A 23,608-nucleotide genomic window follows, 5' to 3' on the forward strand; every position below is an offset into this window, starting at 1 on the left:
CCTTGCAAATGGGATGTTAGATCTTGGGAACTGATATCACTACAATTCTCAGAAGGCAATATTCCACGATAAAGACAACCAGAACAGTGCACCAAATGTGAGATGCCATGCATGTAAAAATAACAACTAATGTAACCAATCATGAATGTTCCATGGTGAAACAGTGTATGGCAAAGACAGCAATGCAATGGCCCACTACCATTAGAAGCAAAAGACAGCTACAGATGAGCTCCCACTCAAACTGCCCTTAAAAAAAAGATCCCTTAAGTGGAAATTTACTCACCGGGGGCACATGCAGCACATCGAGTTAGATGTCAATATCAATTGCCTACTCCCATACTGTGTCCCTATTCTGACACTATTGTGCATTGTTCAGCTTATTTCAATATCAATTACATACTCCCATACCATGTCCCTACTCTGACAATATTGTGCATTGTGCACCTTTTTGTGCCATGTATCACGCAATACACTTCACTAGGCATAAAAAGGTTACCACCCATGTCAATAGCTAGACAGCATACGAGGCTATCAGCAGTCAAATAACCACCATCATAGCTTAACATATTTTAGAATGGTGTATGTTATTGAAATATCATTGTCTCATGTTGTACGAAATGAGAATTGGTAGCAGCTGTCATTGTTATTTCTGGGAATCATGTTAAGGCAGTGTGTGCATATCACACAACATCACTTGTTGTATCACTTACAGCAACTCTGTGTTCCACTTCTCCCACGGTAACCTTGCTATTGTCACCATGGAGAGGATACCATAGACTGCCACAACCCCTCTGGATGAAGGCCGCAGTAAGGACAACACCCCAGGATGTTTGGACACTGATGACGAAGCTGGCCTATCAGGGACACCTAGTCAGTCAACAACTGTCAGCCTCACCCTGCCCATATTGACTCTTCCCAGCCCTGTTGCATCTACTTCACAGGCAACCATTCACCTCCAAACCTGTGCCTCAAAGACTGTTTCTTCCATTGTGTGCCCCCCAGTACAGGTACCTGAGTCTCCTCTTGTCACCCCTGACAATGATGAACCTGCTACCACTGGGAGGGGGCACCTTGTTCCGGGGGCACAGGCACGTGGAGGTAGGGTGTATGGAATGGATGGTCTAGGCCAGAGGATGGGGGCTCAAAGGGACAATACTGACCAGGAAACTATCTCCCAAGTCTTGGGAGCCTACCAAAGTTCCCAAGGTATGATGGGCAGGTACTCACCATGATGTGGGAAATCCAACAGCTACAGATGGGCAACCACCAGGAAGCCATGCAGCAGTGGCAGGCACAAAATGCCATCCTGGCTTCAATTGCCGGGGTGCTGAGGGACTTCAACAATACCCTAAGTAGGTCTGCCACACAACATCAGGCCTCTTCCATTGGTAATGAGTCTTCAGGCCCTTCAACATCAGCGGCTGCTAGTGGAATGGAGACCCTGCTAGGGGAAGGACACCCCACCCTCTGTAGCAGAGGAACCCCCCGCCCCTGCAAATGTACCCTCATAGGTCATTCCACCTCTTCCTAATTTCTTCCTGTGTGCGCAGGAAGTACCTACAGCATTCACTCTGTATACTATTCAGGACCACATGTCCCTCTTCTGACCGATAGTGGTATGTTGGACTTGGGCTTTAAACAATTGTGGCTCTACTCTTAAGATTTCATTCACCATGACTGCCAACTCTGCCTCTGAAAAACGTTGATTGTTTGGCCGTGACATATTCCCAAATTTAAGTCAGTGACAGTGCAACAAAAAATACACAAAAAATGTGCTGGCAAAGTGAGTGGAGAGTAGTAAAAGGGAGGGAGGGAAAAAAACCTGCTTTCTCTCACCTGAATGTTTTATCCAAACTGCTGTGCTGCAGTGGATTGGCAAAGGGTCATGGTCTGGAATGAGGTATGTTTTTATAGTGTGATTCGCAGGTGAATCCACTTGGCCAATGGACAGCAGGTGTGTTGTATTTGTGTCTATCAAATGGCCACTGTTATGGTGGTTTGATGAGTGCGTACCACAAGGGCCTGTGCATGCTGCAAGGGAACTGCCAGTGCCACTGTGTTTTCAGAATCCCGCTCGGTGGGAGCCCACATCCCTAATGGCGATGGAGTACAAATAACCAGCATTGCAGTCTGCCGCTTCGCAGGCAGGGGACACTCTGTCAACGCGGTTGGTGGTTCAGGCTGCATGCATCGCAATACGGCAGGTGAAAGACCGCCAACTCAGTGTAGTACTTGAGAACGCTGCTGCCACAGGATGGCAGTAGAACGGCCATACTCATTATAAGTATTAGGTTTTATATTTTGCTCATATCTATTATCACTTTATTAAAGTGGTAATCGGTATAGAAAATTATTTATAAGTTTCTATAATTTTTACACCAATTTTCTGGAGTACCGTGGTACTACCTCGGAAATTCCCTAGTACTTAGAAAAACAAAAAAACATAAATATGTAAAAAGTTGAAAATATACTGTGCTATACTATATTTCACAAATATAGTGTACTACAGTGTATTTTCATTTTTTTATAAAAATAATTCTTTATAAAAAACGTTTCTACATAAAGTTTCCATATATTTTACAAGCCTTTTATAGAGTACTGCAATGCTACCTAGGAAGTTCTGTGGTACCTAAAAAAAAGTTTAAAAAATTACATTTGTTTAAAAATTATTGATACACTGTATTACACTCTGGGCCTCACTAGGACTTAGGTGGTCCCACTGCAGGACCGCCAGACTCACGGGGAGGATGCCACTGCCATGGCGGTGACATCCCCCCTGGGCATATTACAATGTTCCTGCTGGGCTGACCGGTGGGACATTGTAATACTCGTTCCAGTCGGGCTGACTAGTGGGATTATAATTAGGATATTGGCCTCACCTCCTTTAATATCCTAACACTCCAGCATCCTTGTAATGCTCACTGTCTGCAGCTCAGACAGTGCGTATTGCGATGGTGCTGGGCACGGGGTCTTCATCATTAAAAAGCTGGCAGAAAGTAGGGTTGTAATCAGCTAGGCGGCGCTGAGCCCAGTGCCGCCATGGCTGATCATACGCCCGATCACCATCACCCCGTCTGGCTCTAGGATCCTGGCGGGGACGGCGGTCTACCGGCAGGTCCGCACCCCAAACTTGTAATGTGGAGGTCGGACCACCACACGCGCAGCGGTCCGACTTCCACAGCGGGCCTGGCAGTCCTAGGACCGCCAGCCTCATAATCAGGTCCTATTTTTCACTAAAATAGTGCACAACAGTGTATTTTTTATTTTTTTCTATATATTTTTTATTTTTTCCTGTAACTACCGCAGTACTTTCCTTTCTAAATAGTAGGGCGGTTCCCCGTAAAGTGTTTGAAAAATATATAGAAAAGTATAAATACATTCCACAACCTAGTACCACCTTCATAAAGTGGTAATAGTTAAAGAACAACAATAACATCTACTGTCTACCTGTTTCTAAGGCCCTGAACCAGAACTCAGTGAAAGTGTGCTCAAAATAAATGACTGCCTTTTATGTTTTCTAAACATAACCATCAGCCAATCATATACTGCCTTGTCATCGGCATGTACTGCAGTATACTTATGAAGATACCACAGTATATGCTGCACAATATATAACTAAGTATTTTGAGACTTATAACTTGAATTCTACCTAAACTAGTTACACTTGCTACCAGAAATTACTATTTGCATCTCATGATCTATATTCCTCTATATTATATCCACATCGCTTCCCACACTTTCATATTACATCTGTTTACAGTACCAAACTCCACTCTGCGCCTCTCCACTGTACATTGTTCCATTTTACACCGCTTCATGTCACTCCACTATACATCATTCTACTCTGGGGTAATCCACTGTACGCCACTCCTCTCTACCCCCTCCACTGTACGCCTCTAGAGTGTAATAGCATACAGCACGCCACTGTATGCTATTACACTCTATGACACTCTATTCTACGGCAACCAGTCTATGCCACTCCACTGTATGTCCCACCATTCTACACCACACCACTGTACGCTATTCCACAGTGCGCAACTCCACTGTATGCCACTGCAATCTATGCTATTCCACTTTATGCCACTACACTATATACCATTACACAGTACCTCACTCCACTCTATGCCACTCTAGTGTACGCCACTCCACGCTACCTCACCCTACTGTACGTTATTCCACTCTACACCACTCCACTCTAAAATAAGGGCCTGATTTATAGTTTGGCGAATGGGGTTACTCTGTCACAAACGTGACAGAATATCCTGTCTACCGTATTTCGAGTTCATTATATCTTGTGGACATCGTAATATGGTGGACAGGATATCCTTCGTGTTTGTGACAGTGTAACCCGTCCGCCAAACTGTGAATCAGGCCCTAAGTAATAATCCAAATCAGTCTCAACCAATGGCTTCCATTAAAATATAAATGTTCTGTAGCGTGTCTGCAATCACATTCATTAAGCCCCACTTTAATCTGTGGCAAAAAAAAATCCGTGCATCTTTTGCCTGTGTTCAATCGATGAAAGGAAGCCAAGCGTCTGCTGCCGGCTATGCAATCTGATCACTGCGAGCATGGACATTTCGGGGGTGCAGGATGGATAGAGGATGTGTTCTGTGTAAGCATGAAACATGTTTGGAAAATCATGAAATCTTTCCTGTCACAACCAAGTCAGTATTTCAAGATGAGATCGATAGTCCATGACATTAACATGGATATTTACAGTTAACTGTTATTTGCTGGTGCTAAACCACGCATCAGATAATATTTTCGCTGAATACTGGGTGATCTTTTTACACAAAATTAACACCTCGGTATAAAAATAATGATTAAACTGCACAAAAGGGCTAGCTGCATTGGCTACATGTAGCCTGCTCACAGCCACAGAGGCGAACCTTACTCGTTTCTGGGGGCCTGAAGTTATTTGCCATCATCAGACTTTGGCCTAAAGCAAGAGAGAGGGGCAGAAACGGCTGAAAGGATGAGGAAAAGAAAGATAGAAACACGGTGCAAAGGGATGCAAAGAACCTGGATGTGAGTGGTAAAGAGAAAGGACAGTAGGTTGTTGGAAGAAAGAGGCAGGAAGTGGAATCAAAACTAGTTATTTAACAACCCGGGTATTCAGTGCTTAAGAAAAACTTTTGGCAATTCAAACGCTGATGTCTCTCAATGTCATTCAACAAAATATCTCTTTGCCTCTTTCAGATCTGCGCATCCCGTCCATCTCCTCTGTGGCTGTGCAGGGCGTAAAAGGAGATTACAAAATTAACTGCTCAGCACCCCAAGACATGATAGTGAAAAGATTTTTTCTGTACAAAGATGCAGTGCAGGCACCTCTAACTGATCGCGCGCCTTCATCTGGGAGCCAGCGCGTGACATTTTCCATCAGCGGCGACAATGCTAGAGTTGGCACGAAGTACAGGTGTTCATACCAGATCCGGGAGTCAGGAGAATATGTGGAATCACAGCTCAGTGAACCCATACAAATTATGGAAGGTGAGCTGTGTAAACATTTGATGCTTAAATGCCGAGAAAACTCACAGATGGAAAAGAGAAAGGTTATTTCATTAGTAAGTCCCTTGATTGTTTTGTCCATTCGCAAAAAGAGGCTTGTCTTGGGCATGTGTGTATGTAACGTCTGTGAAGTTCCCATTTTCAACAGGAACCGCCCGGGACACTGTAGGTAAGTTTTAAGAATGATTTATTCCTGGATGACATTTAGGGATTGTCAAGGGTCGCAGCTGCGACCCCTGGCTTGCTCCTTGCGACCCCTGGCACTGCCTTTGCAACCCCTGGCCTCAGGGCCTGCTTTAGGACTGGTGGCGCCCTGTGCGACATTTTATTGTGGCGCCCCCCACCCCATGACCTCCTCCTCGGTTTCACTCACTACCACCCGGCAAATGTGCCCCTCATCTCTCCATCGCTCCCCTTTCACATACATTCATGTGTTTGAATGCACTTGTAAAGGCTGACTTTACTAATCAACTCAGCTATCCACATAAAATCTAGGGGCATATTTAAGAGGTGCTAGCGCCATTCTAACGCCATATTAGCATCATTTTTTTACACAAATGTGGCGTTAGAAGGTCAAAAACGCCATGCCATACTTACAAAGTGGCGCAATGCATGCATTGCGCCACTTTGTATCCCTTTGTGTTATATTATGCCTTTGCCAGGCATATTTTATGCAAAGGTGGTATTCCCCCATTAGGCGGGGGGCAAAAAAATGGCACAAATAAATCTGACATATTTTTTTTTGCATCATTTTTTTCCCGCACTTTTAACGCCTGGTCAGAGCAGGCATTAAAAGGAGGCTTCCATTGGTTACAATGGGCCAATGGGTGCTTTGCAGGATTAGAGTCAACATTTTTTATACTAATCCTGCAAAGCACCGGACTAGCGTAAAAAATGTCTGAAGCTAGTCCCCTAACTACCACCATGGTGTGCCGTATTTTAAATATGACACATACATGGTGGCGTTAGGAGGGCACTAAATGGCGCAAGAAAAGTGGTGGAGCACTGTGTGCAGCACCACTTTTTTCAAATATGCCCCATAGTGTCATATTTAAGAGCCCCTAGTGCCTTCTAACGCCACATTAGTGTCACTTTTTTTACGCTAATGTGGCGTTAGGAGGCCGAAAACGCTCTGCCATATTTACAAAGTGGCGCGATGCATTCATTGAGCCACTTTGTAACTCTTTGCGCTACATTATGCCTGCACCAGGCAAAATGTATGCAAAGAGGGCATCCCCCATTAGGTAGGCCAAAAAAATGACACAAAGAAATCTGTCAAATTTCTTTGCGTCATTTTTTCCGGCACTTTTAACGCCTGATCTGAGCAGGCATTAAAAGGATGCTTCCATTGGTTACAGTGGGCTTCTGGGAGCTTTGCAAGATTAGCGTCAACATTTTTTACCCTAATCCTGCAAAGCGCCAGACTAGCGTAAAAAATTCTGATGCTAGTACCCTAGCTACCGCCATGGTGCACCATATTTTAAATATGACGCACACATGGTAGCGTTAGGGGGGCACTAAGGGATGCAAGAAAAGTGGTGCTGCATTGTGTGCAGCACCACTTTTCTTAAATATACCCCATAGTTCTGTTTTTCGCAGCAGGCATATTAACCGTCTATGCTACTTTATGTTGAGTCAAAGCTGCCAAAAGGCAAAACTCCTGTCTCTCTCCCTAGCAGGAACATTAATCACAAGAGGTATCTTGACATTTTAATTGTTTCCTGAAGGCTGGACGCACAAGGAACTTTTCAGCAGGTGCTTTTAAATCGCAAGTTTTGGACGTTATTGCTAAACACAGCGCCCCCCTGAGGCCGCACCGCTCGCACCGCCCAAAAGCCGGCCCTTCCTGGCCTCAGTGGTGGCAAAATCAGTGCCAGATACACAAGTCAGCTTGTCCATTTGGACGTCTGGTGCGGCTCCACTTTCCTTGTTTTCTCTCAATTTTTTTATTGCAGTAATAGTGAATAATATTTTGGTATTCATTAGTATTGTAATAAATAATGTATTACAATTAGCTGGAATATGCCACTCCCTGGCAGGTAAGGTAAACAAAATTGTTTTTAAAATATATGTTGTGTGCTTGACAGTGGGTGAGAGTGTGTTTAAGTGAGAGAAAGTGCGTGAATGTGTGTGTCTGAGTAAGCATGCATGCATGCGTTAATGAAAGAAAAGGTTAAATGGCATGTGATGTCACTTCCGCTACCCCTGGCTTTATTTCCAGTAGGTCACCAACGAGTCATAAAACTTCCAAGAGACCAGCTTGCAAATTGCCTCATGGTAAATATTAACATTCCATATAGAAGCTTCGAAACTAATAAGTGGCAGTCAGGTGATGTAAAACTAGAACGTGAACAATATCACTAAAACACATAACTATGACATATATATAATCCCTTTCCTTAAACACCTTAAACAATGACCAATAACAAACATAGGAATACACATGAAATGTAAATTACAGAAAAGGGAATGACTACAAAGCAAAATATCAACAAAACAAAACAATACATAAATATTACAATACATCATTGCTTCCCAAACGTTTGAGTCACACGACCCACTTTTTCCGAACACAAACTTTCACGAGCCCTCTGGCTTTAATTGACATGAGATGGGCAATTTTTATTGCAACTAAAACATTGTGTGGCAGCGCACTGTCATTTACAGACAGTAGATTTTCTTTTGAAATGTCCACTATTGGGCCTGATTAGGAGTTGGGCAGTTAAACCACCAAAACACCAATATGACGGTGGCGAGGCAGCCGTCAAGCGAGCGGCCTCACCATTGCCACATTACGATGTTTCCACCAGGCTGATCGGCTCCTTTAGACCATTGCACACAGCACCCTCAGAATGCACACTGTCTGCATAGAAGACAGTCCACATTTAGAGGATGCTGACATGGTCGTGGTCAGTGGAAGGGCCCCCTGTGACCCACAGCACTGCTTTTCCACAATCCTTTTGATGGCAGTGACCCCGCCATGAAAAGGCTGGTAGAAAGGGAAGTCTTGAGGGAAATCAGCTTTCAATAAATGTTTGTCATCTATGTATCACCAAGTAAAGCGTCTTGATTTGAGTTGATCTATTCAAATCTTTGCTTCCATCACACTTCAGAATTACAAAGAAAATGTGCTTCCTTTTTGCTTTCCTATCTGCTGAATGTGTAAAGGTATTTACATTTTGTTGTGTGTTACAAAAATAACATCCTACAACCTTTCCTTTCACATTCTCTGTACCCCAGCAAGATTGTCACATGATTTGCTTTTCCTTTTCTTTCACTGACTGCAAAGTGAGAGCAGTTTGTAAGCCCCATGTTAAAAATAAAGGCAGCAACTTGTCAGAAGACATAGGTTCCAATTACGAGTTTGGCGGACGGGAAAACCCGTCCGCCAAACTCCAGATGAGGAGGTTGCTGCCATGCTGGCATCCTCCACACAGTCCCTATTACGACTTTCCCACTGGGCTGAGGTTTCCGCCGGTCAGCTCAGTGGGAAAGTGGCGGCAGCATTGTCACCAGCTCATAATAGAGCCGGCGACAGTACTGCTGCACGCAGAACACACCACCACCCTCGAAATGTGTACTGGCTGCACAGCAGACAGTGCATATTTAGAGGGTGCTGGGGACCCCTGCACTGCCCATGTGACCAGCTCATTATATAGAGCTGGCGGCAATACTGCTGCACGCAGAACGCACCAGCACCCTCGAAATGTGCACTGGCTGCACAGCAGACAGTGCACATTTCGAGGGTGCTAGGGACCCCTGCACTTCCCGTGCCAGCACGGGCAGTTCAGGGCCCCCATGTGGCCCCCTGCACCTGTTCTCTGCCAACCTTTTCATGGCGGTTGAACCATCTTGAAAAGGCTGGCGGAGAACAAGGTTGTAATCATCAGGGCTGCCCTGGCTGATTCCAACCTGCACCGCCGTCAGCCCGTTTGGATCACTGATCCTGGTGGGGACGGTTGGAAGTTGGCGGTCTGCCCTCCAACCTCGTAATGTGGTTGTCGGACCGCCACAGCAGCGGCAGTCCGACAGCCACCACGAGTCTGGCAGCCCGTTGATTATCAGACTCAAAATAAGCCACATAGCCTGACATTTGACCTCTCTCTTTGAAGCGCAGCAAATGTGACACAATAGGTGCAGGATTTAAAGGCATCTTTATTTGTTGCTTGGATTTTCAGAACCCACCAAATATTGGCTTGCGACCCACAGTTTATACTGCAATATAGACATGTTAAAAACCCTTCTAATACGTTGCATAGTCTTGCCTCCAATGTGGAGGTTTCCTTAACCGTGCTAGACTTAACTGATGTATTGCTTCTTCAAATTCATCTTGTTTTACCACATCAGGCATCTCATTCATCACGTTTTTTCCTGATACCAGGCTATCAGGAACAGGAACCACTTTTTCATGTTTCACACATTGCCATCAGCTAACTTCACTACATGCAGACCTGTCCTAACTGTGAGAAATTGGGTTGTTGGTTAACTGGGGTGTGTCAAACAGTCACCCCCAGTCAGAGATCTGGTCCTAAATCCATTGTTTTTTGCTCACCATGCCACCCCAGTTTGGACACAGCCATATGAAAATCAGACTTGACCCTGCTCCCCATGGGAATAGTCCAGCCCGAACTGCCAGGCCAAGCCTTCCCTGGACTGAAAACAAGCATCCTGGGACCTGCTTCAGGGTGTAACTCCTCATCAGCCAGGCTAGCTTGAATCCGGTGGTATACCCTTTTTCATTTGGGGTAACAAATAGAAAAAGAACAGATGATGGACGGAATGGTAAACAATGTCAAGCATTCACCCCCCAGTCAGAAATCTGGGACTAAATTCATCATCTTTTCTTGCCCACTGTGTCACCCCAGCCATATACAAATCAGTCTTGACACTGTTCCCCATGGGAACAGGCCAGGTCCTCCCTGGAGAAGAAACAAGCATCCGTGGGCCGGCTTTGCGGTATCAGTAAGGGTGATGTGTAAAAAAAAGGGAGTTTAAGGCTTAACAAGGGGGTTCAAATTCCAAGTCAGGATGGCAGATTAACACTGTATTCGGGCTGCAATGGCAGGCCTGGGACATGTTTTAGAGTACAACTTAAGTGGGTGGCACAATAACTGCTGCATGCTCACTGGTAGCATTTAGTTTACAGGCTCCGGGTATATAGTGTATGTTGGACCTGGCTTTTTGACAGGGACATCCCCAAACTTTTTGCCTCCTTCCTCCTATTTTTTCTGACCTGTTGTTGTTGGCTTTTGACCTCTGGGCACTTTACCACTGCTAACCAGTGCTAAAGTGCATATGCTCTCTGGGTAAATTGTACTACTGATTGGTTTATCCATGATTGACTATTTAATTTACTTGTAAGTCCCTGGTAGAGTGCACTACATGTGCCTAGGGCAGGTAGATTAAATGCTACTAGTGGGCCTGCAGCACTGGTTGTGCCACCCACCTCAGTAGCCCCTTAACCCTGTCTCAGGCCTGCCATTGCAAGGCCTGTGTGTGCAGTTTCACTGTCACTTCGACTTGGCATTTAAAAGTACTTGCCAAGCCTAGAACTCCCCTTTTACTACATATAAGTCATCCCTAATGTGTGCCCTAGGTAACCCCTAGAGCAGGGTGCGGTGTAGGTAAAAGGCAGGACATGTACCTGTGTAGTTATATGTCCTGGTAGTGTGAAACTCCTAAATTCGTTTTTACACTACTGTGAGGCCTGCTCCTTTCATAGGCTAACATTGGGGCTGCCCTCATACACTGTTGAAGTGGCAGCTGCTGATCTGAAAGGAGCAGGAAGGTCATATTTAGTATGGCCAGAATGGTAATACAAAATCCTGCTGACTGGTGAAGTCGGATTTAATATTACTATTCTAGAAATGCCACTTTTAGAAAGTGAGCATTTCTTTGCACTAAAATCTTGTTGTGCCCTTCAATCCACGTCTGGCTAGGTTTAGTTGACAGCTCCTTGTGCATTCACTCAGACACACCCCAAACACAGGGTACTCAGCCTCACTTGCATACATCTGCATTTTGAATGGGTCTTCCTGGGCTGGGAGGGTGGAGGGCCTGCCCTCACACAAAGGACTGCCACACCCCCTACTGGGACTCTGGCAGACAGGATTGAGCTGAAAGGGAACTTGGTGCATTTCTTAGAGACTCTTTGAAGTCACCCCCACTTCAAAGGCACAACTTAGTATAAAACAGGGCCTCTGCCCTACCTCATCAGACACTTGCTGGAGAAGAAACCTGAACCAGAAACTACATCCTGACAAGAAGAACTGCCTGGCTGCTCAAAGGACTCACCTGTCTGCTTTCTACAAAGGACTGCTGTCTTGCTGTTGCCCTGCTGCCTTGCTGAACTCTTGTCTGGCTGTGAAAGTGCTCTCCAAGGGCTTGGATAGAGCTTGCCTCCTGTTCCTTGAAGTCTCAGGACCAAAAAGACTTCTGCCTTTCACTTGGACGCTCCGTGCGCCGAAAATTTCGACGCACAGCTTGTTTCGCGGCGAGAAAAACGCCGCACACCGACGCTGATCGACGCGACGCCCTCGGGACGATCGAGACTTCGACGCACAACCTCGCAAGGACAAAGCCGCCCGACTTTCCAGGAGAAATCGACGCAACGCCTACCGTGAGTGCGAAACTTTGACGCACGGCCTCGCAAGGACAACGCCGCCCGACTTCCAAGGAGAAATCAACGCGACGCCTGCCGTGAGACCAAAATTTCGACGCACGGCCTCGCAAGGACAACGCCGCCCGACTTCCAAGGAGAAATCGACGCGACGCCTACCGTGAGATCGAAACTTCGACGCGCAGCCCCGCAGAACGACGCGCAGCCGGAAAATAAGCAGGAGAATCCACGCACAGACCCGGGACATCTGGTAATCCCCGCGATCCACAAAAAGAGACTGTCTGCGCGCCGGAAAACGACGCCCGACTTCCCCGCGTGGAAAAGAACGACGCAAGTCTGTGTGTGCTGAGAGGAAATCGACGCACACACCCCTTTTTCCACGCATCTCTTCTCCTGTGGCCCTCTGAGGAGATTTCCCACCAGAAACCAGGTACTCTGTGCTTGAAAGACACTTTATTGCTTTTTAAAGACTTAAAGACACTTAGGCCCTGATTCTAACCCCGGCGGTCTTCGACCGCCGGGGCGAGGGTCGGCGGGAGCACCGCCGACAGACCGGCGGTGCCCCGCAGGGCATTCTGACCGCGGCGCTTTGGCCGCGGTCAGAAAGGGTAAACCGGCGGTCTCCCGCCGGTTTACCGCTGCCCTCAGAATCCCCCATGGCGGCGCAGCTTGCTGCGCCGCCATGGGGGATTCTGACCCCCCTACCGCCATCCTGTTCATGGCGGGAAAGCCGCCATGAACAGGATGGCGGTAGGGGGGGTCGCGGGGCCCCTGGGGGCCCCTGCCGTGCCCATGCCAATGGCATGGGCACGGCAGGGGCCCCCGTAAGAGGGCCCCGCAAGGTATTTCAGTGTCTGCCTTGCAGACACTGAAATACGCGACGGGTGCTACTGCACCCGTCGCACCTTCCCACTCCGCCGGCTCGATTACGAGCCGGCATCCTCGTGGGAAGGGAGTTTTTCCCTGGGCTGGCGGGCGGTCTTTTGGAGACCGCCCGCCAGCCCAGGGAAAAACTCATAATACCCTCCGCGGTCTTCTGACCGCGGAGCGGTATTATGGGGGCGGAATTCTGGCGGGCGGCCTCCGCCGCCCGCCAGAATTAGAATGACCCCCTTAATATCACTTTTCAGTGATATCTTTACAAATTCGTATTGCAACTTTGATCGTTTTGACCTACAATTACCCAGATAAATATTCTATATTTTTCTAAACACTGTGTGGTGTATTTTTGTGGTGTTATACTATGGTGTTGTATGATTTATTGCACAAATGCTTTACACATTGCCTTCTAAGTTAAGCCTGACTGCTCGTGCCAAGCTACCGGAGGGTGAGCACAGGCTGATTTTGGATTGTGTGTGACTTACCCTGACTAGAGTGAGGGTTCTTGCATGGACAGAGGGCAACCTGACTGCCAACCAAAAACCCCATTTCTAACATTGGTGATCAGCGGTGAGGATAGGACTTGTGTTTGTGCAGTGACATACAGTAGCTAAGTATTTCACTACCTACCCACAGTTGAAGGTCAACTTGATCTTTCATCTTTTTTTTTTTTGCTTTTGGTTCTCTGATGTCCTCCTGGATATACCATTGATATTTTGGACTTTGGATTTTGGTTTTTGCCGGTAAGACCTTGTCAGCAATGAGATTGCTTACCTACTCACTCTTTGTGCCTACTGACCACCTCACTAATGCTGACTTAAGGAGGCTTTGCAGAAAATGGGGCCTTCCTGTATCAAGGAAATCTACTAAGATGGAAATGCTACATGCCTACGTAGTCTGGGCAGAGAGAGAGGCAGAAAAAAACCAAATGACTAAATACCCCTCAGATGAGGAGGGGGACTACTCAAATGAGGAGGATGACGACTCAGATGAGGAAAGAGATCCAGTGAGAGCAGAATGGCTCCGAGCTCGAGAGCGGTGGGTGGAAGAACTAGATGAGTTTCTTGAAAGGGCTGAGGCAACAAGTCTCTTAGCCCGGGAAGAAGAAAAGATTGCAGCTCAGGAGCTGAGCTGTAAAGAGCTGAAACTGGAGGCCGGAAGGGCTGAGTCCAGTTCAGATGGTGGCAGCAAAAATCTTGCATCCAGTACTGCTGAAGAAGGGCACAAGCCCAGAGATGTGGTGCCCAACTTGAAGAAGGGAGTTGACACACCCCAGGTGGTTCAAGAGTATGAGGTAGTTCCCGTTATGCACAGGGTCCCTGAGAAGGATTGGGGAACTGGCACAGGGAGTCATATTCCTACTGGGGGGAGGGACACTTTACTGACTCTAGCAGAGAGTGACAGAGAAAAGGGTTCCCCCCTGGTGGACATCCTGGATATAGAGTGTAGAGACATCCCAGAAGAGTATGGGTTGAGTGTCAGGGACAGGCAGATACTGTCTCACCAGTCTCAAGAGGGTGACATAGAGTGCTTTTCCAAGGCTGAGTTACTGGGTGGTTGGGTGAAGGGTACTGTGGTTAATACATGTGAAGGGCAGAGTGATGTAATTGCTGGAGAGCATATGTCTGGTCCTTATTTTCCAGAGCTACGCCAACACCAGGTGGAGTGTGAGTTCTCTGACCCCAGGGAACTTACAGTGGAGGCAGACTTTTGGGTGAGTACCAGAGAGTCTGAAGAGGCATTTGGGGGTGCTCCTGAAGGGAGTGGTCTAGGTGGTTCCCGACCAAGTGAGGTGGGAGAGGATTGTAGTGTCCCAGGTAGGTCTCAGAGCCTAACCTGTACCGTAGGGCCACCTTTTGAGGGAAGCCCCGCAGTGTCAGAAGAACTTGGGGGGATGACTGTAGACAGCATCCCAACAGTTCTGGTGTCTGGCAGTACCACTCCTAGTGAGGGGGTGCAGAAGTCCAGACATAGGGTTGAGAGGGGGTGGCAGATCCCAGTGGAGGATCTTGAAAGTCAGGGGTCAGCTCTGAGAGCAGAGCCCCCCAGGAATGACCCAGGTGAGACCGTTTCTGGTTTGGGGGAAACCCAGACTCTGCCGGATGGGCAGAGGTCGGGAGACCTGCGCCAACCAGACTCTTGTGTGGCCCTTGGGGACGGCGTGTCCCTTGTGGGGGGTGAGAGTGCCCCCCAGGAAGTCCTGGCATGCCAGGCAAAGATTCAACCTCAGGGTGGTGACTCTGGGTTGGATAACCGGGTTCAGAGGTTAAACTTTGACCTGGTGGGGGGTAGATGTGCCCCCCAGAAAGTCCTGGAATGCCAGGCAATGGTTCAACCTCAGGGTGGTGACTCTGGGTTGGCTTACCAGGTGAAGAGGTCAAACTCTGACCGGGTGGGAGGTAGGTGTGCCTCCCAAGAAGTCCTGCTGTGCCAGGCAATTGTCCAACCTCAGGGTGTTGACTCTGGGTTGGATGGTCAGGTTCAGAGGTTAAACTCTGACCTGGTGGGGGGTAGGTGTGCCCCCCAGAAAGTCCTGGCGTGCCAGGCAGTTGCCAACCTCAGGGTGTCGACTCTGGGTTGGATGGCCAGGTTCAGAGGTTAAACTCTGACCTGGTGGGAGGTAGGTGTGCCTCCCAGAAAGTCCTGGTGGTGACCCTGGGTTGGAGAACCAGGCTCAGAGGTTAACCTCTGACCTGGTGGGAGGTAGGTGTGCCTCCCTGAAAGTCCTGGCCTGCCAGGCAATGGTTCAACCTCAGGGTGGTGACTCTGGGTTGGATATCCAGGTTCAGAGGTTAACCTCTGACCTGGTGGGGGGTAGGTGTGCCCCCCAGAAAGCCCTGGTGTACCAGGCAGTTGTCCAACCTCAGGATGGTGACCCTAGGTTGGAGAACCAGGTTCAGAGGTTAAACTCTGACCTGGTGGAGGGTCAGTGTGCCCTCCAGGAAGTCCTGGCGTGCCAGGCGATTGTTCAACTTCAGGGTGGTGACTCTGAGTTGAATGGCCCAGTTCAGAGGTTAAACTCTGACCTGGTGGAGGGTCAGTGTGCCCTCCAGAAAGTCCTGGCGTGCCAGGCAATTGTTCAACCTCAGAGTGCTGACTCTGGGTTGGATAACCGGGTTCAGAGGTTAAACTCTGACCTGGTGGGGGGTAGGTGTGCCCCCCAGAAAGTCCTGGTGTGCCAGGCAATTGTTCAACCTCAGGGTGGTGCCTCTGGGTTGGATACCCAGGTTCAGAGGTTAAACTCTGACCTGGTGGGAGGTAGGTGTGCCTCCCAAGAAGCCCTGCTGTGCCAGGCAATGGTCCAACCTCAGGGTGTTGACTCTGGGTTGGATGACCAGGTTCAGAGGTTAAACTCTGACCTGGTGGGGGGTAGGTGTGCCCCCCAGAAAGTCCTGGCGTGCCAGGCAATTGCCCAACCTCAGGGTGGTGACCCTGGGTTGGGGAACCAGGCTCAGAGGTTAAACTCTGACCTGGTGGGAGGTAGGTGTGCCTCCCAGAAAGTCCTGGTGCGCCAGGCAATTGTTCAACTTCAGGGTGGTGACTCTGAGTTGAATGGTCAGGTGCAGAGGTTAAACTCTGACCTGGTGGAGGGTCAGTGTGCCCTCCAGGAAGTCCTGGCGTGCCAGGCAATTGTTCAACTTCAGGGTGCTGACTCTGAGTTGAATGGGCAGGTGCAGAGGTTAAACTCTGACCTGGTGGGGGGTAGGTGTGCCTCCCAGGAAGTCCTGGTTTGCCAGGCAGTGATCCAGTCTGAGGGTACAGACCCTGGGCTGGAAGACCAGGTTCAGAGTGTCCCCCCGGACCTGGAGGGAGGGGCCACTGATAACAGTGCCCCTACCATGTTGTCTTCTGAGGAGGCCACTCCTAGTTGGAGGGTGCTGGACCCCAGAAGGGAGGGCAGGGGGAGGGAAGCCTCACCCCGGGCCCTAGTCCAACCTGAAGGTACAGGCCCCAGGTTGGAGGGCCAGTTGCAGGTTAACAGCCCTGCACTGGTGGAGGAATGGTACAGGGTGACTTCTGTAAGCACCCTGACCATGTTGGACTCTGGGGGTACCGCTCCAGGAGGGAGGGTACAAAGCCCCAGAGGGGAGGACCAGGTTCAGGCTGTCATCCCTGACCTGGTGGAAGGGAGAGTGGTTAAAGGGTGCCCAGCACCTGGGGCTACCGCCCCCCACTCTCCACAGCCACAGTGGTTGGAGAGCTTTGAGAGGCCTGGGGCCTGGCTCTCATCCCTGGCAGCTGTCAGTAATCACTGTGGCTTGCTGTCCGGGTGGACAGAGTTATCCCTGAGGAGGGGACAAGTGTCACACCCCAGGGGTAGAGTGGGCAACACCATTGTGTTGGTCATGGTGGTACTATCCTGCTCCTGGGATACATCTGTGAGCAAAGTAAGGTTAGGTGCTGCACAGATGGGATCCGCAGGTAAGGAGAAAGGTTCCCCATGGGTTGGCTTAGTGGGCCCTGAGAGTATGGACAGAGTGATCCAATTGGAGTCAGGAAGGCGAAGAACTGGAGCATGCCCCTGCTGTTGTGGGCCTGGGTCCTTGTTCTGTCGCCTCAAACAGGGAAGTACATCAGGATAGTGATTGTTCTCCCCTGGCTTTAGGCTGGTAGGGGGTCATGTTGGACCTGGCTTTTTGACAGGGACATCCCCAAACTTTTTGCCTCCTTCCTCCTATTTTTTCTGACCTGTTGTTGTTGGCTTTTGACCTCTGGGCACTTTACCACTGCTAACCAGTGCTAAAGTGCATATGCTCTCTGGGTAAATTGTACTACTGATTGGTTTATCCATGATTGACTATTTAATTTACTTGTAAGTCCCTGGTAGAGTGCACTACATGTGCCTAGGGCAGGTAGATTAAATGCTACTAGTGGGCCTGCAGCACTGGTTGTGCCACCCACCTCAGTAGCCCCTTAACCCTGTCTCAGGCCTGCCATTGCAAGGCCTGTGTGTGCAGTTTCACTGCCACTTCGACTTGGCATTTAAAAGTACTTGCCAAGCCTAGAACTCCCCTTTTACTACATATAAGTCATCCCTAATGTGTGCCCTTGGTAACCCCTAGAGCAGGGTGCGGTGTAGGTAAAAGGCAGGACATGTACCTGTGTCCTGGTAGTGTGTCCTGGTAGTGTGAAACTCCTAAATTCGTTTTTACACTACTGTGAGGCCTGCTCCTTTCATAGGCTAACATTGGGGCTGCCCTCATACACTGTTGAAGTGGCAGCTGCTGATCTGAAAGGAGCAGGAAGGTCATATTTAGTATGGCCAGAATGGTAATACAAAATCCTGCTGACTGGTGAAGTCGGATTTAATATTACTATTCTAGAAATGCCACTTTTAGAAAGTGAGCATTTCTTTGCACTAAAATCTTGTTGTGCCCTTCAATCCACGTCTGGCTAGGTTTAGTTGACAGCTCCTTGTGCATTCACTCAGACACACCCCAAACACAGGGTACTCAGCCTCACTTGCATACATCTGCATTTTGAATGGGTCTTCCTGGGCTGGGAGGGTGGAGGGCCTGCCCTCACACAAAGGACTGCCACACCCCCTACTGGGACTCTGGCAGACAGGATTGAGCTGAAAGGGAACTTGGTGCATTTCTTAGAGACTCTTTGAAGTCACCCCCACTTCAAAGGCACAACTTAGTATAAAACAGGGCCTCTGCCCTACCTCATCAGACACTTGCTAGAGAAGAAACCTGAACCAGAAACTACATCCTGCCAAGAAGAACTGCCTGGCTGCTCAAAGGACTCACCTGTCTGCTTTCTACAAAGGACTGCTGTCTTGCTGTTGCCCTGCTGCCTTGCTGAACTCTTGTCTGGCTGTGAAAGTGCTCTCCAAGGGCTTGGATAGAGCTTGCCTCCTGTTCCTTGAAGTCTCAGGACCAAAAAGACTTCTGCCTTTCACTTGGACGCTCCGTGCGCCGAAAATTTCGACGCACAGCTTGTTTCGCGGCGAGAAAAACGCCGCACACCGACGCTGATCGACGCGACGCCCTCGGGACGATCGAGACTTCGACGCACAACCTCGCAAGGACAAAGCCGCCCGACTTTCCAGGAGAAATCGACGCAACGCCTACCGTGAGTGCGAAACTTTGACGCACAGCCTCGCAAGGACAACGCCGCCCGACTTCCAAGGAGAAATCGACGCGACGCCTGCCGTGAGACCAAAATTTTGACGCACGGCCTCGCAAGGACAACGCCGCCCGACTTCCAAGGAGAAATCGACGCAACGCCTACCGTGAGATCGAAACTTCGACGCGCAGCCCCGCAGAACGACGCGCAGCCGGAAAATAAGCAGGAGAATCCACGCACAGACCCGGGACATCTGGTAATCCCCGCGATCCACAAAAAGAGACTGTCTGCGCGCCGGAAAACGACGCCCGACTTCCCCGCGTGGAAAAGAACGACGCAAGTCTGTGTGTGCTGAGAGGAAATCGACGCACACACCCCTTTTTCCACGCATCTCTTCTCCTGTGGCCCTCTGAGGAGATTTCCCACCAGAAACCAGGTACTCTGTGCTTGAAAGACACTTTATTGCTTTTTAAAGACTTAAAGACACTTAATATCACTTTTCAGTGATATCTTTACAAATTCGTATTGCAACTTTGATCGTTTTGACCTACAATTACCCAGATAAATATTCTATATTTTTCTAAACACTGTGTGGTGTATTTTTGTGGTGTTATACTATGGTGTTGTATGATTTATTGCACAAATGCTTTACACATTGCCTTCTAAGTTAAGCCTGACTGCTCGTGCCAAGCTACCGGAGGGTGAGCACAGGCTGATTTTGGATTGTGTGTGACTTACCCTGACTAGAGTGAGGGTTCTTGCTTGGACAGAGGGCAACCTGACTGCCAACCAAAAACCCCATTTCTAACAGTGTAACACCCTACAAGGGACTTATAAGTAAATTAAATATGCCAATTAGATATATGCCAATCAAACCATCTTTAGGGTAGTGAGCGCAAGCACTTTAGCACTGGTTAGCAGTGGTAAAGTGCACAGGGTACTAAGGATAACAAAAATGAATTTCAGCAAAAATTGGAGGTAACGAGGCAAAAAAAATTGGCAAAATCACCCTAAGGCTGACAGGTGTAACACTATCTATTTGATGCACAAAACCTAGCCATTCCTTTCATCTTCCGGAGATCCCGTTTTACACATACTCAAATCTTCAACTTTGAACAAACTACTCCTCATCACTTCCTTTCCATCACAATCTTGTAATATAAATACAAAAATCGTTAAGCTCAGAACAAAAATACCTATGGAGTATTATTTCCATAGTGGCAGCGAGTGAAAACAGCAAATCTATGCTTGAAAGGCAAGGCCCAACCTTATGAAATGCAGCAGATGTATCCAAATAGTAAGTCCCTGTATAGAACAGGTGACCGGGTGAAACGTGACTTGGCATGCTATTGTCTGCTTGGCACGCCATCGATTGTGATGAAGCGGAGTCTACAAGATTATTTGGGCTTGTGGTTTTGGTAGTTGTATGCGCTGATAGTTGGGCGATGGGAAAGGATAACCAGCATGTTCACGCTCACACTTCATGAGAAAACTCTGTGAAGGCCTGCATGAAAATCAGAGCATCTGAGGCTCACAGGACGTGCTGCGAATCGGAGCATCACCTACCATGGTTTGGTGAATACGAACTCCAGGTGTATTTAAAGTTGCATGCAGTACACCAGTCTGAGTGCATTCAGTTCAAAGGATACGCAAATGTGAATACCAAGGGCACTTAGAGAGGTGTATGGAGCAAACTAATAAGGAAAAGAAAAAAACAAACAAATCTCTACTACTGTACCTGATTTGTTTCGTTCCCTCAGCGGCTGGAATAGTGAGAGTTCTATTCAGAATCTTCTCTGAGACTGGCAAAGGGTGCATATTCAAGTGAAGTAGCTGAGATCTGATTGGAGAATCGGGCACTGCAACAAGATTACATGAAATTAACTCTATGCTGATTGGTCAATACTTTTTATGTAGGTTTGTTATTTTATTTCCAGACAATGGTGACTACATTTGTTTTGTTAAATGTATATGCTGTCATTTAAAATGTATTGTTCTCAGACTGAAGTTTGTACTAGGAGTGTATTGTTAAATGTTCATGTTCTATCAATTTTGTGTGCATAGAGGGTATAGTGCAGTGCCAATAAATTATCATGCAGTCCATTTCACCTCCACCTACATTCCTTGCCATCCTAGGAGGCCCTATAATGCCATGGGAAGACTGGCAAGAAGCTTTTGAAACATATTTGGAAGCAATTGGTGGAGATGACTATGTGGCAAAGAGGAAGCTAGCTTTACTCAGACAGAATTTTGGATGCAGGGTAGAAAAGTGCTTAAAGCATTAGCAGAGTGTAATAACCAGTCTGATAATGGTAGTAGTGATTCAGACATGGTCAAAGAAATGGATGATGAGTATGTAATAACAATGAAAGCTTTGGAAGAGAACTTTGGAAGGAAAGTGATTGTGGTAGTAGAAGGACATACCTTTCTTATTCCAGAGCACAGTTAGCTTGTGAGTCTATAGCTTAATATGAGATTTGGCCATTAGGGCTCAGCCTATTAACTAAAATTCGAATCTGAAGATTCAAGAAAAGTTGTATGAAAGAGCAAACATTAGATAAATCCATAACAATTGCAGAAATCGTAGCATTGTATGAACTAATGCTAGTATGCATGGGCTATGTGCTGTCCTAATGCAGGTGAATAAAGAACAGGAAAGGATTATGGCATTTGCCTTTCGACCTCTTAGAAATAGAGAAAAAAGTTAGTCTACCATAGAGAAGGAAGCACCAGCTTGTTGTTGGTGGGGAGTACAACATTTCTAGAGCTAAGTGAGGGGAGCGAAATATGAGTTTAGGGCAGATCATAAGCCTTGGTGGATTTATTCACCACGAAGTGTGCTGGTAGAGAGACACCCTGGATTGCTAGATGGATGTATAGATTGCAGGAATATGTATTCAGTGTTCCCTATGTTCCCAAAGTGAAAAATGTTAATGCTGACTGTCTGTCCTAGTTGGCAGTACCTGCGGAAGGAACTGATGAAGAGAATGATTGGGTGTAGGTAATGTGGAAGGTTTGAGCTTTAAAGCTTTCATTGAGGAGGAATGGAATCTGGCTTTAGAAGTGGATGATGAAATGCAGAACATTGTGGCATTATTACCGCAATATCGAGCTTGGAAGCAGGATCTAGTTCCTGGATTATCCAATTATAAGCTAGTTTGGTCTACATTATCAAATCCGAATGGAATGGTAATGTCAGGTGTGGTGATAGATTGTTGATGCCAAGAGCTTTGAGGAAGATTAATGGTAACTTAACATGAGGGACATGGTGGTGTGTCCTCCATGAACAGAAAGGTGAGACAAAACTTTTGGTGGCTGAGGGTGGATTAAGATGTGGAGAGATTTGTGAGAAGATGATTAGTGTGTGCCTGCAGTGACAAAAGTCATGTATGTAGGGAAGCTCCTGTAATGCCCATACAGCTTCCAGAGAGGGCATGGCAGAAGGTAGCAATGGATTATGTGGGCCATTTGAATTGAGGGGAAGTGGAACAATGTATGCATAGTACTTATGGACTATTTTTGGAAATGTCCAGAAGTGGCCTTAGTAAGTGAAGTAAAATCTAAAGTGGTAGTGGAATCTTTTGAAGTGTTTCACAGAGAAGGGTACCCAGATGAAATGGTTACTGATAGTAGCTCGCAGTTCATTTCTGGTGCGTTAGAATGAATACCTTGTGCAAAATGGAGTGAGTTAGGACATCTCTGGCAGAATGATCTTGTGGAAAGTTCAACAGGGTGTTGGGGGAGAATGTACAGTTGGTAGTTTAAAATTGTTTTGATTGGAAATGTGAGATAAAATTTTTACTATGGAGCTACAGAATCATGCCACATTCCACCATAGAAGAGTCACGCTTGGTATTTCTGAGGGGTTGCTCAAAAGCAGTTCCCAGTTGGATGTACAAAGGAAAAACATTGAGAGTTGATGTGGCTAAGATGTGGAAGACTGTACAGGAAAAACAGAGGAAGTATAATAATGAGCAATGGAAAAGGAAAGCATTGGAATTAAGGCTGGAGATTAGGTACATGTCAGATTATTGAGTGGCGTGAAGAAGGGTACAATGAAATGGTCCGTACCAAGAAATATAGTGAAAGGTAAAGGAAGGAAATGAAAGCTGGCATATTTACTGTAGTTTTAGAACATGGAAAGAAATGGAATGTGAGAAATGTGGTTAAATGTAATGATTTGGAGGTGTTGAGATTGGAGGGAGTGCAGACGTCTGTGAAAAAGGATGATCAACTTATGTCGCAGGAAGGAATGTGCCAAAGAAGTGTGTGTAAAAAAAAATACCTGTGAAATTGACAGATTATGTTCTGTTTAAGCATTATTGCGTGAGTACCAAAAGCATGTGTTATCAGGGAAGTGCGTATAGTGACTACCTATGGTCATTATTGACTATAGGATGATGGTGTTGTCATTTTTCTCTTTTTGTATAAAACGTGTTATGTATATATTTATGTATATATTATTTCTTTTCAATACTGTATTGATTTTCATTTCATAGTTATTATTGTTTCAATGTATAGGGTAAT

The 23,608-nt window shown here is 47.2% G+C and overlaps 1 protein-coding gene across 6 annotated transcripts in view; it reads left to right on the plus strand.

Annotated features, from left to right (window-relative positions):
- The window catches only part of LOC138246308 (leukocyte immunoglobulin-like receptor subfamily B member 4A), a 489,529-nt gene that overhangs the window by 360,222 nt on the left and 105,699 nt on the right, over positions 1–23,608 (plus strand). For 5 of the 6 annotated variants that reach the window (XM_069200794.1, XM_069200789.1, XM_069200791.1 and 2 more), the window contains one exon: positions 5,203–5,493. The exons of the other annotated variant lie outside the window; for it this stretch is intronic. In XM_069200794.1, coding sequence (XP_069056895.1) covers positions 5,203–5,493 — 291 coding nt within the window. The remainder of the gene's footprint in view (positions 1–5,202; positions 5,494–23,608) is intronic. 6 annotated transcript variants of the gene reach the window in all.

The sequence above is a fragment of the Pleurodeles waltl genome, chromosome 7 (genome assembly GCF_031143425.1).
Source record: "Pleurodeles waltl isolate 20211129_DDA chromosome 7, aPleWal1.hap1.20221129, whole genome shotgun sequence".
NCBI classification, from domain to species: Eukaryota; Metazoa; Chordata; class Amphibia; order Caudata; family Salamandridae; genus Pleurodeles; species Pleurodeles waltl.